This window comes from Lutra lutra, chromosome 4, assembly GCF_902655055.1.
Source record: "Lutra lutra chromosome 4, mLutLut1.2, whole genome shotgun sequence".
Classification (NCBI taxonomy): Eukaryota; Metazoa; Chordata; class Mammalia; order Carnivora; family Mustelidae; genus Lutra; species Lutra lutra.
The window spans coordinates 49,257,627-49,275,321 of NC_062281.1; the positions used below are offsets into that span (position 1 = coordinate 49,257,627).

The 17,695-nt window shown below is 34.9% G+C and overlaps 1 protein-coding gene across 1 annotated transcript in view; it reads right to left on the reverse strand.

Annotated features, from left to right (window-relative positions):
• CNBD1 (cyclic nucleotide binding domain containing 1) overlaps nt 1-17,695 on the reverse strand; it is a 472,936-nt gene that overhangs the window by 411,389 nt on the left and 43,852 nt on the right. Inside the window, exon 4 of the mRNA XM_047728365.1 lies at nt 7,582-7,740. Within this exon, the coding sequence (XP_047584321.1) occupies nt 7,582-7,740 (159 nt within the window). The remainder of the gene's footprint in view (nt 1-7,581; nt 7,741-17,695) is intronic.

Here is a 17,695-nt window from a genome sequence, read left to right on the forward strand (position 1 = left end):
CCAAAAATGGAGTCATAGAAATCACAGAAATCTGTGATTTCTAGTCACTTGGTTAGAAGAGCAGGTAATTGTGGGGCTTATTGGGGATGGGGAGATGCAGTTTTGTAGGAGTGAACACTTAATCTGTGGAATCTAATGCTTTGTCTGGAGAGTGTCAGAATTGAGTTGAATTCTTGAACACCTTGCTGGTTGGTGTGGGAACCCCACAACTCTACATACTGGAAACAGAATCTCAGAATACCTAACTTAGTACTCTTAAAAAGAGACCCCAAAGAACTCGAACTCCTTCCTTCATGTGAGGACACCACAATACAGCCATCTATGAACCAAGAAGAGGGACCTCACCAGACACAGAATCTGCCTTGATCTTAGATTTTCCAGTTTCCAGAATTGTGAGAAATAGATTTCTATTGTTTAAGCCATAGTCTATGGTATTTTCGTTATAGCAACCCAAATGAACTAAGACATCTGCATAGTGAAAAAAAATTTTGCAAGAAACATTGCAGTAGAAGATATTTGCTTATTTTCAAATAATAGGACAGCATAAAAATATAACTTTTTAAAGTACTAGTTAATTTGTGACCAAATACTAGTTTCTGAAACTTCAGTATGAAAATATTACTGGCGAATTTGTAAAGTAATGTAAATATATGATAAATAATGAATAGGCATTATTTATTAAAAAACTGTAAGAGAAATTTGCATATTCTTTCTTGAAGAAATAAAAAATGGGATGCGTTGTTATTCTGAGATATTAGGAATCCTTTTATATTCAAATGTAGCAAGCACATAGTAAAATCTTTTGTATGAGAGCCTATCGAGATACGTAAGATCTAAGATCGTTTGGCAAAGGGAAGATTGACTTATACAATGTAGCAGATAGGACAGATTAAGTAATATGGATGGAATTTACATTTTTTTTTAAGATTTTACTCATTTTATTTGACAGACAGACATTACAAGTAGACAGAGAGGCAGGCAGAGAGAGAGAGAGGAGGAAGCAGGCTCCCTGCTGAAAAAAGAGCCCAATTCGGGGCTTGATCCCAGGACGCTGGGATCATGACCTGAGCCGAAGGCAGAGGCCTTAACCCACTGAGCCAGGTGCCCCGGAATTTACATTTTTAACTCTATTTAGGCTTCACAACAATGATCCTATGAGGTTAATCATTGTGCCCATTTTATTTTATTCTTTAAATTTAATTTAATTTTAATTCCAGTATATTAGTTTAACATAAGTGTACACTAGTTTCAAGTGTGCAATATAGTGATTCGACAGTTCCATACATTACCCACTGCTCATCGCAACAAGTGCACTTCTTAATCTAATTGTGCCCATGTTATAGATGAGTAAATTGTATATCAAGAGAGAGAAGTTTTCCCAAGATCATACAACCAGTAACTAGAGGAGTGCAGTTTAGAACCCAGGTCTTTCAGACTACAAATTTCAGGGGTTTCACAATATGTGCATTCCAATGTGACCTTGACTTTTACCCTGATAGACTAAGATTCAGTGCCTTACTCTTCTATTACATCAATCTACTGTCAAGAAGTCTTTAATTTCTGTCTTTTGCTAACTCATCTCTTAAGCACAAATAACTCTCTTCATTTAATTCCAATCTTTTATCCTAAATGATGACTGTTTTCTGTCAAAAATTTAAATTACTTGTAATATTCACACCATTCTTTATTAACCTATGTTCCATAAATCAATTTTTATCCAAACTCTGTATTTTTAACAGAATTAACCCCACAAAGTATTTTTCTCTCATCAGCATACAGCCTTAAAATATAGTTTAATATTACAATTTCTCATCTTATATGCCATTTCACTGGAAAACAACAGTGTAGGAACCATATTGTATTTGGATTTTAAGCAGCCTGAATCTAAAAAAGCAAAAATCCTCATGTCCTTCCAGGGAGCAATTCCTCTGAGTCATTCCTGAGAAGGGCTTTGCATCACTGCTCCACTGAAACATAATGATCTTCTGATGCCTCATTCCCTCAAAGGAAGCATCTTTAATTGGAGAAAGTAGGAGAAAACACAATTGGGCCAAGTTTCCTCAGAGGATCTTAAACTGCTTTTCACAGCTCATTTATAAGTTTGTCTCTTCTCCTACCCTTTCCAAGACCCTCACAAATATACATGCATGTCACTTTTCTTTTCAGAAATTAGTCATTTATAAAGAAACCAATTATTTTTACCAAAGCAATCCATAATTGCATTTTAAAAGCTGGTCACTGTTATAGGCAGTGTAATCAAATACAAACATGTGAGAGTATTAGATCATTTGTCCAGGATACTGACTGTTAGTGGTCAAGTTGAGCAAGTCCTGATGTGCTTCCAGGACTATCAATTGCAAACTTCTCATATCTTGGGGCACCTGGGTGGCTCAGTGGGTTAAGCTTCTGCCTTCAGCTCAGGTCATGATCTCAGGATCCTGGAAACGAGCCCCACATGGGGCTCTTGGCTCAGCAGGGAGCCTGCTTCACCCTCTCCCTCTGCCTGCCTTTCTGCCTACTTGTGATCTCTGTCAAATAAATAAATAAAATCTTAAAAAAAAAAAAAAGAAAAGAAAACTCATGTCTTAAAAAAAATAAGTAAAATCAAGTTCTATATGTCAAACCAAACTCCCTAACACAGAATTCAGGCTTAAGTCATCTCTCACCAAGACCAATTCCATACAGCCTCCTAAGGTCACCCTAAATCTCCTACTCTCACAGTCAGCTCTCCACACGTGACCTATTACTATTTAAATCACAATGCGTCACTCCCATTTTGTCAGTTACATCAAGATTAAAAACCTACCATGGCCTACAGGACTCTAGGTAATGATCTGATTCCTGGCTACCTCCAAAAGTCTCATTTCCACCTTTTCCCTTCACTCATGCATTTTCATAGTACTGGCCTCCTTGCTAAATTTTTTTTCAATTTACAAAACATGTTGCCATCCTGGGCTCTTGCATTGCCTGGAATGCACTTCTCCAAGATACTTGATTGCCTAGTTCTCTCTTATTTCATGAAATTATCTAATCAATTTCACCTTTCAAAAAAGACTTTTCTGATCATTTTCATCATACCCTATCCCCCAATTCTGCATTAGTTTTTCTTCCTAGCATTTATCACTCACTGACATAATACACATGTTTATTATCTCTCTCTCTCTCTCTCACACTAGAATATAAGCTCCCATTAGGGCAAATATATTGTGTGTTCATCACTAAAGTCCCAATACCAAGAACATTGCCAGAAACAAAATATTAAATCAGTAAATTTACTTATAAATTAAAATTCTAAGTCATGTTTTAGTTCATAACTTTTGATGTTTATTCATGATCCATCTCCCCCTCCGAAAATAGTTTCTCTTTTGAAATGCTATCCCTTTAGAAAGGCTATCCCTTACCAGTTGAATATAAACTCAGTAAAACTATCAATAAAAGTGCACTGCCCCTTCAGTATTTATCCAAGGGGTGGGTACAAAACCAAACTACAACAATCTGACTTCTTATCCCTGAACTAAAGTGTGAACCTAAAAACTCCCAATCAAAAATACTCGTAGCTGAATGAGTCCAGTGTTGTATATTTTTTAAGATTTTCTTTATTTATTTGTGTGAGAGAGAAAGAGAGCACAAGCTGGGGGAGGGACAGAGGGAAAGGAACAAGAAGACTCCCCACTGAACAAAGGAGCCCACTAGGGGGCTCAATCCCAGGACTCCAAGGTCATGACCTGAGCCAAAGACAGACGCTTAATTGACTGAGCCACCAGGTGCCCCAAGTCCAGTGTTGTATCTCGAGGAGACAATCAGAGGTGCTCTAGCTCATATCATCTCCAGTATCTCATAGTTCTATTTGGGGAGCTACCCATTATTCTTCTATACGTTTCCTGTCTTTCCCCATCTTTTGTTTGTTTGTTTGTTTGTTTGTTTGTTTGTTTGTTTTAACCAGAATCGATTTCTGTTGGTTAAAATCCAAAATCTTAACTAATAAACATTACAGACTTATATTGAATCCAATACGCCTTAAAACAAAAACTTTAACAGAAAGTCTCCCAACTCTTTTTTCTATCTCTCATCTTTCCCTCTCAGTCTGTTCTTCACACACACACTTCCTAATTACACAGCATCTTTTAGTTACTCAAACCCCCACCTCGCTGAAGACATCTCCCAGACTTGCCATTTCTAATGATTTTAATGTTTCAAAATCATTTATCCTTCCTCTCACACAGCACTGTTTACTCAAAGCTGCTGAATTAAAATGGAAGGTAAGTAATCAATATGATTAAACCAAATCTCACCAAGTTACCAATAAGCAATAGCTTCTTCTTTTTGAGAGAGAGAGAGAGAGTGTGTGTGAGCATGCATATGGGGGGGTGGTGTTTAAGAGGGGCAGAGAGAGAGAGGGAGAGAGAGAATCCTCAAGCAGCCTCCACACTCAGAATAAAGAGCCCAATAAGAGGCTTAATTCCAACCTCCCAAGATCATGATCCCAGCCAAAATCACAAGTCAGATGCTCAACCAATAGAGCCACCCAGGTATCCCTAAGCAACAGCTTTTTAATCTTCCCATGCATATTTGCATTTCTTTAAAAAGAGGCTGCTATTACTCAAAATTTATTTGTTAAAATTTTAGTCAGGATAACAAACTGAAGAATTTTAGAAAGTAGATAGCTACTTTTAAAAATGTGTTAAATCACATCAGGAAGGAAGCCCATCAATCTGATCATGGTTCAGTTAGAGATAAAGTGGGCTACAGAGATGACAACTTATCCATCAATAAACAGAATTTTAGTTAAAGTACTTTATCTGAGTACATAAAGCACACAGCCCCACTGCAAATGTGATTGAATCACAGAGACTTATGATGTTATTAAATATGGCTAACATACCCTAAGACCCTCCACTCATCCCCCGTACCTGAGTTTTTAGGGATGGGGGCAAAACCAACATTCATTTCTAACCAATATAATATGACAAAGGTGATGGGATATACATGTCCTTAAGTTATATAAAAATTCATCTTAGCAGAATAGGAGAAAGAGAGAATTTCCCTTGCTGGCTTTTGAATATGTAAGCTTCCATGTTGTAGAAAGGTCTGAGGGATGGTGATTCAGCAAGGATCTGCGGGTCTTTAGGAGATGAAATGGGTGCCTATCTGAGAGGCAGGAAGGAAGTAGAGACCTCAGCCCTACAACTACAAGGAGCAAATTCTGCCAACACTTATGACCTTGGAAGAGGACCTCATGCTCCAGAAAAGAATGTAGCTCCACAAATACCTTAATTGAAACCTTGTGAGAGTTGCTGGAGTTGGGGGGTGGGGGTGGCAGAATGGATGGGATGGCTGGGTGATGGAAGTTGGGGAGGATATGTGCTGTGGAGAGTGCTACATATTGTGTAAATCTGATGAATCACAGACCTGTACCTCTGAAACAAATAGTACATTATATGTTAATAAAAAAAAAGAAACCTTTTGAGACATGAGCAGAGGACCCAACTAAGCCTTGCCCAGAAAGATGATAAATGGATGTTGTTTTAAGTCACTATGTTTATGATAATCTCTTATACAGTAATGGAAAGTGAATACACTAGTGCACCAAGAAGACAAGAAGATAAAAACATGCCTGCAGAAGAATAAATATAGATTATGGACTAAGCACATGCACTGCTCTTTTACTGACTAGTTTATTATATCCACTTCAAAGCACTAATATGAGGATGAATCAGAATTTTTATGTATAAAAATTAAAGGCTTCGTGAACATTAAACATAAAAGTGAGTTCCCCTCTCATATACTCTGCCCTTGTAACTCAGTGAGTGACACAGTCCCACCCATTGGCAGCTGTCAAGACCTGCTACCTTCGTTTTGAAAAGTCATACGTGGCCAATTCTGAGCCACTGCAAGTAGGAGCTTGGAGTACTTCAAGATCTCCTCTACCTACCCACACTTTCTCTCACATGTGAGTGAGGGAGTGGGTTCTGGAAATTGCCACTCTCCCAACATCTACTGTCTAGGGTATTTGTAGATTTACTGTTAAGTGGACTTCATGGAGGTCCACTTAAGGATGCGGCGGTAGATTCTTTGTCTATTCCATCTTCTGTTTGGATAGCCTTCTACCATGGCTCCTGCTCAGTCTTGCTAACATAGTACTGGGTTTTTATACATTTCTAATTTCTATCCTACCTTCAGCCTACATTTACTTCTTAGGATTTTAACACCTTGCCAGAGAACCGTGTCACTTGAGCTCCTCCTGCATTTTAGACAGAACCTATGTCATCTGGGAAGTGCCACTTTGTTATTTTCAGAAAGACAGAGATTACCCCACTGAAAATCCTGCAGCCCAGCACAATCTGAAATCAGCAGTGAGTGATTCACGGGTTTCCAGACACTTAAAATATTTAATCCAATGCAATTTTTGTCAACATTATGGTTTAATGGAATGCAAGTGACTATAGCTCCAGTAACTTTCAGTGCTTTAGTGATTTTCTACCAAAGTATATATTTAGCATAATCACTGAACTCATTCTCATTAAATTTTCTATTTCTGCAGCTTACCAGTTTAATTATACCCCTGTATGACAGGTGGTTATGATTTCCTTCTCTATAATTCCCTCACAACTCCCTTGTTATAAGGGGACTAGTATTTGCTGTGTTTATTTCATTGATGTTGTTCTAAGTAAAAGTATCAGAAATCTGACTATTCTCAAATTTCCTGGAAGTTCTGACCATATTTTCTCAAATTTGCAGTGTTAATTTTTTTTTTCAGGTAGGCTCCATGCTGGGCATGAATTCAGGACCATGAGTTCAAAATCTGAGCTGAAATCAAGAGTCAGCCATTTAACTGACTGAGCCACCCAGGTGCCCCTGCAATGACAATTTTGAGGAAGAGTGCTTCTAGTATAGAATTCTTAGTGTATTCATCCAAACATAAATGCCAGATTTTTGGTTTCTCATTCCATGCTACTGGTTTTTATTTTGGGCACAATTCTAGTCTTGACACTTTCTCTTCATTTTATTCTATTATCACAGATTCTTCTCATCTTCATTTCAACTTTAATTTTACTCACAAATGCAATACCAACCCTGGAAACCAGCCTCCACCTAAATTTAAGCCCTCCTTTCTCCTTCTCCTCCTCTTCCTTCAGGAAGGTGTCCCAATCATAGTACAATGTCTTCCAAGAAATTAAAAAGATATGAGGTAAGTTTATCTTAAAGCCTCTGTGATGGGGAAGATAGTTTAAATGCTGTGAAGAGCTGACAAGTAACCATAAGCTGATGAAATCTTAAACATAATTTTGATTTAACACAATCAGTAAATAACACCTATTTTGCTTGCAACATAAAATTAAAATGTGCCACAGTTGGATATATTACCAATATATCCATGATATGCCATGAAGATGAAATTGATGAAGACTCCATTCATCTAGAAACAGTCTTCAGTATTTCTACCTCCCCTGAATCAATCACTTATGGTAGAATACAATTAAAGCACACTTACCTGAAAGCAGTTAACTTAAAAAAAAAAAAAAGTAGAGCTATTCAAAACTATTATTCAACTACAAGAAGTAATATATTAAAAATACTTACAATTTCTTTAAAATATCCAGGAATTCTACAAACTCTTCTTCAAATTTTTTGGGCTCATATAAAGTAAGACCACCATGTGCTATTTTAACATGGATAGCTATATTGTGAGAATCATCACGTTTTGGGGGTTCATATTCTACTGTGTCTTCGATAGATTTTCTGAACAAAGGAACATAACAGATTATGGTGTTACATATTGTACAAAATGATTGACATGAACTCCTTACTGTCAAGACTAGAAAGGCACTGTTGTAAGATAATTTGGCATTTTAATAGTGTATGCCTTTTCAATGCCTTACTTTTTTCCCCCAATCATCAGTAGTACAGTTAAATACATCATCTTGTTAAGCCTCAACACTGACATACATAAAATATTTTCTACATACAGAACTTGGTTATACATATTATAACTGTCTTAAGTGATTGGAACATGTTTTGTAACTAAGTGTACATACTTTAAGGAAATATTTGAAGTCAATGGTTAACATCCTTGTCTTTATAGCTATATACTTGTTTTTTGGTGTAAACTTAATACCAACAATAAAAGTGCTTTTTAAAAACTTTTGTTTCCAACTGGTAAATTATGAACATCTTGAAAGAAGCCATTTTTCTTTATTCTTATGCTACAGTATGTCATACATCCAAGTCCCCAGGAGATGTATAACTGAATGACCATTCTCCATTCATTTTTTTAGCTCCACGCATTCCTATCAAAAAGTCACTAAAAACCTAAGAGCAAAAACTAACAAATGCTGTCTATCCTTAAGAAAAAAACAATGTACAGGAGATGGTAAAAGCCAAAATTATCATAGATTACTGACCTATATTATATACAAGAGAATATAAAAATCATACTTAAATATAAGATAAACATTAATTGGAATAATAACAGTAAATAATCACATTAACGTCTAATGCATACTTGAGTTTTTATGCTAGTTGTTTTGCTAAACATTATATACACGTATCAATATTAACTATGTGAAATAAGCAATATTATCCCTTATTGATATGATAAGGACATTTCAGGTTAAGGGGTTTATATAATTTCTCTTACCACTCATAACTAGTAGAGCTAGAGTTTCTGTAATATCTCTAAAGTTTGCAGATGTTAAAATATCAGTAGTAAAACTTACTTACTTGATGTATACAGAAATGAGATAGCCCAGCATAATTTACAAAGATAAAATTAAAAGCCAAAATCCGTTTCTCTTCCATTCCTTTTACAGAACCTCAACCATTCCTCCAGACCTGGAACTCCACTTAAAACTCTATCCCTAGTTACTACCATAAATAGTAAGCATAGTAAAACTCAACAATGATAAGAATTCAGGTACAAAGCAATTGGCTTTCCTCCACCCAGCCTGGATGCTAAAATGCAAATAGAATGAAGTTTTTATATTCTGGAGAAGAGAGGTCCATGGACTGAGGAAAAGTGGGAGGTAGATATGGCTGACTTTGTGGCAGGAATGTGGGAAGTGAGTCTCCATTGGACTTAGTATTCTTCCAGTCCAAGTTCATCTTATTTGTCCAAGTCACATGACTCCTGATTTCCTACTTTGTGTTGGAAATCTCAAGGCAGCCAAAGGATTCACAATAGTCCCCAGTGATATTTAAGCTTCTTAAAATTAACCAGGAGATACTAAACCAACAAAAGCAACAGGAACAAATAAGTGGCCATACACATTAATTGATTAATTGATTAAATTGTGCTCTATGCTCTTCAGGAAATGGTAGAAAATTATCCTCACCATTATATAGTAAAACTAGTAATAATGCAATATATATAGTCTAAAGAAATCAGTCATACAAAATGCAAAAATCATTTCATGAGAAGTTAATAAATTGTACAAGAAGACAAGGCAAGCAGGAGTATGGAAGGCCATGGACATGATTCAGCTCTTTTCTGGAGAGCTATGTTGGTGATCTCAAGACTTCTGCATCTCTCTGTATTCCACAATAACCTGTACCTTTAAATTTTTTAAGCAAAGTTTGATATGGGGTAAAATCTCTGATACTCATGGGTTTAACTTGAAAACTGAATACTTTGTGTTATTCTCAGGCCTCTAAAGATTTTTTTCATAAAGTCTTAGTCATTATATGCTAAGATTGTGCCAAGATATGCAATATTTGTATAACTATGTTGTGTGTGTGTGTGTGTGTAAAATACAATGCTTCTGTATCTAATGTGTTTAGGATTCTTTTACCCTCTAATCTAATTTGACAATTCATTGGGATTGTACAGAAAGATTTGTCCCTTTTTTCTCAATGATTAGCTGTTTTACTGCTCTTTTTTTCAATTGATCATCTTAAGGATTTTTCAGGCATTAGACTAAAAAGGTATATATAAAACTAATTGGAAAGAAACTTACTGCTTTAAGTGGATGTATTTTTTTTAAATTGATAATCAATGAGCTAAGGATCCACCTCAAGAAGTGAGAAAAAAAGAGCAAGGTATATCCAAAATAAGTAGAAGTATACAATAAAGAAAAAAAAAATCTCTTAAAGCAGAGTAATAAACAATACCAAAACTTGGTTATTTAAAAATCTAATAAACTTGGAAAAACCAGATCTACTGCACTTAGCAAAAAATTGATCAAGAACAAAAAGAGAGAAAGTAGAAATAAATATCAGGAATGAAAAAGGAGATTTCATCACAGATCTCTGATATAAAATTATCATATTATTGATAATTTCACACCAATAAATCTGAAAGCTTAGAATGAGATAAATCACTGTAAAAGTGCAAATTACCAAACTGATACAAGAAATAGAAAATTTTAATTGTTCTAAATATTTTAAAGAATATAACTAATAAGGGGCACCTGGGTCACTCAGTCGTTAAGTGTCTGCCCTTGGCTTAGGTCATGATCACCAGGTCCTGGGATTGAGCCCCGTACTCTGCTCAGCAGAAAACCTACTTCTCCCTCTCCAACCCCCACTGCTTGTGTTCCCCTCTCTCACTGTGTCTCTCTCTGTCAAATAAATAAACAAAACCTTAAAAATATATATATAACTAATAAGTAAAACTCTTTCCGCAAAGAAACTCCTGGTCAAAATGGTCTTAATGATGAAGTCAAACTTTTTTTTTTTTTTTAAGATTTTATTTATTTATTTATTTGACACAGAGAGACATAGCGAGAGAGGGAACACAAGCAGGGGGAGTGGAAGAGGGAGAAAGCAGGCTTCTACTGAGCAGGGAGCCTGATGTGGGGCTCTATCTCAGGACCCTGGGATCATGACCCAAGCCAAAGGCAGACTTAACAACTGAGCCACCTAGGTGCTCCAAAACTCTTAATAAATAAATAAAGCCAAACACTTTTAGAAAATACAAAAGACAGTTATACTTTCCAGCTAGTTTTAGGAAGCCAACATAGCCTCAATATCAACACCTGGCAAGGATATTACAAGAAAAGAAAAAACAAGCCAATATCACAATATAGATGCAAAAATTCTAAGCAAAATACTAATAAACAGAATCCAGTAATAATTTTAAAAGAAAGTAAAGCATAGCCTAGTTGAGACTATACCAGGAATATTATTTCAGGTATGTAATTCAATACATTAATGAAATAAGAAAAGTTATGATTATCTAAACACTTCATATGATATAATATTTATGTGTAATATAAAATCCTACAAAACTAGAAATAATAAACTTTCTTAATATGACAAAAGTATTTTAAAAATACAACAAATATTATACTTAAACTAAAATTTAAAAAGCTTTGCCTCTGGAATTAGAAATAAGACATTTATCCTGCTCTAACCTATTCAATACAATAATGGAGGTCTTAGGCATTAAAATACAAGTAAAAAGTGTAAGAACCAGAATGTATCAGTAAAACTGTTATTTTTTTTGTCAGATGACATTATAATTATTAATGACATTATTATTAATGACATGGCATTATCACTATTCTAGTATCTACAAATTTCATAAGAGAACTTAGTGAGGTTGCTAGGTAAAAGTTCATTAGACAAACAATTGTATTTCTGCCTTTATGTTCCTTACTACCTTTTTTTTTTCTTAATACCACTTACTCCATTTTATTGGAATAAAGTCAGTGTATACATATCTCAGCAGGAAAAACATGATATCATCAGTCATCAGTGAGCATGGTTTCAAAAGTCTCCCCCATTTCCTCACAGGACACATACTTGGCTTATAATGATGGTCATACACCTATTTAAGATAAGGTCCTATCATATCTTGGAAAGCCCTACCATGACCAGGACTTCACCCATGCAACTTCTGATGCAACATGTAATATTGGCCATCATTGGACAGGGCCAGCCAGGTATCTCCTGGGCAACAAGGTCTCAGGACAGTCTGGCTTAGCCAATATGCTCCTTACTACCCAATGCAGGAAGGCACTAATAGTATAATCAGTCTCTAAATATGTTATTGAAAGCTAATAAAAGTGATAAAGAATTTATATATGTTGTGAAAAACAATCATAGGGTTCTTATAAGAGTGTAAAAATGTAGGAAAAGATAATGTCTCTCACAGAGAGTTTTAAACTGAGACATTCAAGATGAAAAGAGTTTAAAAAATACTCCTTTTTTAAACAAGGACGTACAAGGAATTTTCCTGCCAAAGAAATTTCTAAAGATGCTAAATTTGACTCAAAAATATATTGACCATGTCAAATAGACATAGACATTATAAGACAGATTAATATCTTCTAGCAATCTTCCCATATTTTTTGGAATCATTACATCTAATTATTTCTGAATTAATTTTTACTCAAGGTAAATGATAGGGATGCATGAAATTATCTATAGAATTGGATAGTTATCATAATGAGCCAGTAATTAGGCAATTCTATTCATTTCTCTGCTATTAACTTTTTAAAGTTTTGGCATTTTTTCTATTGATTATTAAGTTAAAAAATACATAATACATTGTACTTTTAAAAATAACAATAAAACAGTGTTAGTGTACCCACTCAGATCTTTATAAAGTACCTGTGGCACTATACAACTACTTTTCCATGGACAGATGTAGCACTCACTCCAGAGATAAGAACTACCCTGAATTTTGTTCCTTGGTCTTCATTATACAGATTAATCAAAAATGTATGCATCCCTTTAAAAACTTAATTTTAATTTTGCATATTATTTTTGCACTTGATAGAAATGAATTCTTTTTTTTTTTTTTAAGATTTATTTATTTGACAGACAGAAATCACAAGTAGACAGAGAGGCAGGCAGAGAGAGAGGAGGAAGCGGGCTCCCTGCTGAGCAGAGAGCTCTATCCCAGGACCCTGGGATCATGACCTGAGCCGAAGGCAGAGGCTTTAACCCACTGAGCCACCCAGGCGCCCCGATAGAAATGAATTCTTAAGCATTCTGTAACTTGCTTTTTTGTTATTGTTCACACTGTGTTTATGAGACTTAATGACTATCTTTCACTCATTTTACTGCTATCTAAGATTTCGTTTGTTTATTATCACAAAGGGGGTTTTCTATTCCCATTTTCTCAGTCTGTGGGCAACTGAGATTTTGTTTCCAGGTTTGTTTTGCTTTTTGTTGGTTTGCTTGCTTTATACAAACTTGCCTACCATGACTAGTCTTATATATACACAACTTCTCCAGGGAATAGACCCAGGATTAGAATTTTTAAGTCAGAATGTATGTTCATCCTCAATTATATTAATAATTAGCCAATTTATTTTCTAAAATGGCTAAAAATGTAGTCCAGGTGTAAGTTTCAGTTGCTCTACATTCTCACTGCCACCATGATATTATTAAATTTTTTATTTTTGTGAATCTAATTGTAAAATATTAATCATGTTTCATGCATTTATTAAGTTATATAGACTATAGGAAATCACTGTTATTTAATTCCTCAGTAACTATAAAGAGAAAAAATATTATTTAAAAAGATCACAATACCACTAAGATGTGATTTCCCTCTTTTGCTGTGTTGAAGTTTAGTCATGAAAAATAATGATGGGTAAAACTATTTGCAACTAAGCATGATTCAAAGTAATGAGATCAAACTATATCAGAAGTCACTGAATTATTCACTGCCACACACTTGCAATTTTTAAAAAGCCAGAAAAAATATTAATTTTATTAAATCTCAATCCTCTGACCCTGAGCACACATTTTTTTGTGATATTCTGTGTGACAAAATGAAAAGAATAAAGAATTTTTGCAGCATTTCAAATGTATCCTTGTCTCAAAAGTGAGTTATTATCTAATTTGTAAGCTAAACTATCCACTTTTTTCACTGCACTTCATATTTACTTGAAAGAATAGCCAAAAAACAAATGATAAATGACTTTTTATGTTTGGAATATATTTTCTCAAAAATGAGTGAAGTGCACTTGTCACCTCAAATATACAGTATCTGTCACTTATGATAAAATTCAAGCTTTCAAGTAAAATTTTATTTTTAGAAAACTTGTATCCACGTCTGTAAACTTGACAAATTCCTAACACTTAAGGCTTTTCTGATGATTAGTGATATTAAAAAACTGTGATCTTCATATATTGCATAAACATGTCAACATTTTTAAGATCTGTATAACCCAGTGGACCAATGTTTTCTAAATGGCCAGTGCATATTCCACAATCATGCATTAGTAAAATAATAGTTTTGTGCAACATCATAGTTTTTGTAGCTATCAATGTTTTTAAATTGGCTATATTAAAGGCAAAAAAAAAAAAGGCCTCAATAAATTCAGGTGACTGGGATTTAGCACCACCACCGAGCAAAATAAAATAACATTTAGTATACGTTATCTCAGTCAGTCCTCCAACATGACTATAGAGTATGTATTATTGTCTCTATTTTAGATGAAGAGACTAAGAGTCCAAGTTTTAGGTAATCTTGTTAAGGCAACACAATTGCGAAATTGCAGAACAACAAACCCAGATGTGAGTAGTCCAAAGGCCATCAGAACAACACATTGCAATCTGTGTATTCTTGTATTATAGGTCTTACAAACTTTTTAAAAAATAATTTCCCCAAATCTGTAACTCCATCCCCCACTTTTCTGTAAATCTTATAAATTTTACTAGGCAGTAGTTAGAGCCAGAGTAAAATATGAGGATTCTCGGATCCTTTTTTTTTTTTTTTAAATAAAGTCAGCCTGACTCATAAAAATACAAATAAATACAGTCACTTTAAGTGTACTATGTATACTCCATTTATTAAGCTTAGTTTAATTATCACTAATGACAAACCTGGGAAATAATTATGGGTAAATGCCATCCCCAAGATGCAAGTTAATAAATTGCAAGCTTTGTTTTATGCTGTACAATAGTGCTGACTTTGTCCTACACGTTGCCAAAATATCCAAAGTTACAACTGAGGATTCAAAGGCAAGTTCCATTATGTACTCTTGACAGCAAACATTGGAATCCTGTCATCTCTTATAATATAAGAAAGAATATTTTAAGATTAGACAGAGGTAAGCAGTATTTCCCTAGTTTCTACTAAAAAAAAATGTCTATGCCAAACTCAAAGTCTCCTCTTTTCGTTTCCAAAGAGCAATAGAAAATCCACAGTTAAATGTGAACAGCTGGACTTAACATGTATTCTATGGAATAAAACAGCAATACATTTTCCATAATATATGACAAGCCATATGAAAATGCAAGAAAGTGAAATTATTTCATAAAGCTTATTTACTTACTAAGGATTAGTTGAAATTAAAAAGCTCAGATTTTAAAAGGTGGGATATCTAAAGACAACCTTTAATATAACAATATATTAATATATATTTATAAGAGTAATCAAATACCATGCTCTGTCTTCACTTATAACCTAAACTCCCTGTATTCACAATCCAATTCAACAAACATTTGCTAACCTCCAAACCCAAACAAAGAAGCGTTTATTTTGTTCACTCTCTCAGTTCTCAGGTATATATCATTTTAATTTTTCCTTTTTAATCACCCTACTTTTTCCACCCACAGAACATTGCTGAACTGGTAACACACTTGGTGATTACAAATCTACATTATCTAATTTTTACTGATCCTTAATTACTCTCAGCATTCTTAAATTAGCTTTGTTAAGCTCTTACACACTCCCTTCAGTGGCTTTTATCAAGTTTCTTTTCTAACCCCATTTCCACATTTTATAGAAAACATTGTTTCAGTACCAAGCCTCTCTACCTGACTTCTGTATAGGAATTAATGATTATTGACTGTTGAGAAACAATGATAAAACACAGTGTAACCATTCAGCAATACCATCACTCACACTGGACTTAATTTATTGAAGAGAAAACTAAAATGCAGAGAAAATGTGTCCAGTAAATTTTTAGAAATTCTATTCCTCTTTTCAAAGTAATCTCTTTGAAGAGATCTCAGCCTCATATGGCTACTTTACGTAATGAATGAAGCATCTAGTTTTGAAGAATGGAAAGGCCAATTTGGAAGCATAGGGAGGCAAATTTCCTGCCACCAATAGTACATAATCTGGAAGAAGATCCAAACATTCAACTACAGCCTTTCAAAGCATAGAACTGACTCCATTTGAATCAAAGATGGCTTTCCCCCCTTAGTTGCATATGGTCTTTGATGAATGGGATTTATAAGAAAATACATCAACATTTACAATACTCCTCCAGCTGAACTCATAATTGCACCATGTCTATTACCTGTCTCTTAACTGATGGTATCACATTTTTCCATTATCAGGATATTGGTCAGGAGTTTCATGCAATACAAATTATGAAAGCTGGGTTCTACTGGCCTCTTAAAATCTAGATAAAGTCCCATGTAAATCCACAGAAGTACAAAGCTCTCCTTAAGATTTCAGTATTTCCCCAGATTGTACTATTTCTTCCTTACTCTTTACTCCATGTCTTATTTATCCAGAAATAAAACCAGCTCTGACTATATTTCCTCAACAAAACAAAACTAAACTAAACTAAACCAAATATTTAGAGCATTTGTAAGTTTAATAGATTTCATCAAACACTGCGGTTATCCTAAAGAGATGCTGTACCACATATAGCACAGCATACTTGAAATCCATAAATAGGGCTTTCTTAAATGTCCTCAACCCAATGCCTAGGATCAATGGTTTCTCCTTACTCTGTACACACTTCTCCAATTATTTCCTGGCTCCTCTTGCTTCTTGTCTGCCCCTTGTTTTCTCTGCCTTTCCTCTCTCCTGGATAGCTCCACAACTCCAAGTTAGAATGCCTCTACCCCAGGCAGAGCCATTCAACCTTCCTCAGCAGATATTCCCAGGTATAATTCTAACCAAAACTATCTAAATCTAACCAAACTGTCTAATTTAGTTAGATCAGGAAGGAAGTGTGCCAAAAAGGCCTTCCTTTTAGCATAATCAGCCATTCCTCAGTGGCAGATGTAAACATGGATGGTAGGTTTCTTTAGACTCAGACTGGAAACTTTCTTCTAACAGTCCACTCTAATGCAGGGAAATCCTACCCCGCTCTGCTATGATACTGTCACAGTAAAGGTTTTGATCTGGGCCACAAAAGACATCAGAGCATGGGTGAGGCAACTAGTTAGATTTCTATAAACTTCCCTCCCCTTCCCATCATAAAATTCTCCAAAAGGTCCAAATATTGCTTTCATGAGCTAGCATGTCAGTCCTTCATTTCTCCCTTGCCTTTCACCCTTTCTTCCTCTTTCCTTTTTCCCCTTCCTTTTCTCTTTCCTTCTTTCTTTCATTCTCTTTTCCTTTCCTTTTTCTTCCTTTCTTCTTCCTTCCTTCCTTCTTTCCTTCCTTCGTTCTGCTTTCTTTTTTCTTTCCTCCTATCTTCTCTACCTGCACTCTCAGCCACCAGCACACCCATCTTGATACATATGGAAGAAATTAACTAAAGATTTTGGAAAAAAATTTTTCAACAACTTTCTGGTGGCAACTACTGAACTAGGCAATTAGTATACCGACAAAATAGCTTCACCAGAACTTATATAATAAACAGTGTGAAGATCATCGCATGCACCTGGGTGTTTTGGTTTTGTTTTATTTTCTTTTGTTTTTGTCTCAGGGACCATTTACCTTCTCTTAGCCAACTCTTATTTATCCCTGAACTTCAACATCACTTCCTCAAGGATGCTTGCGTTGATCTTCCAGTACGTTGTCTGCTATTAACATAAGTACTCTGAGTGG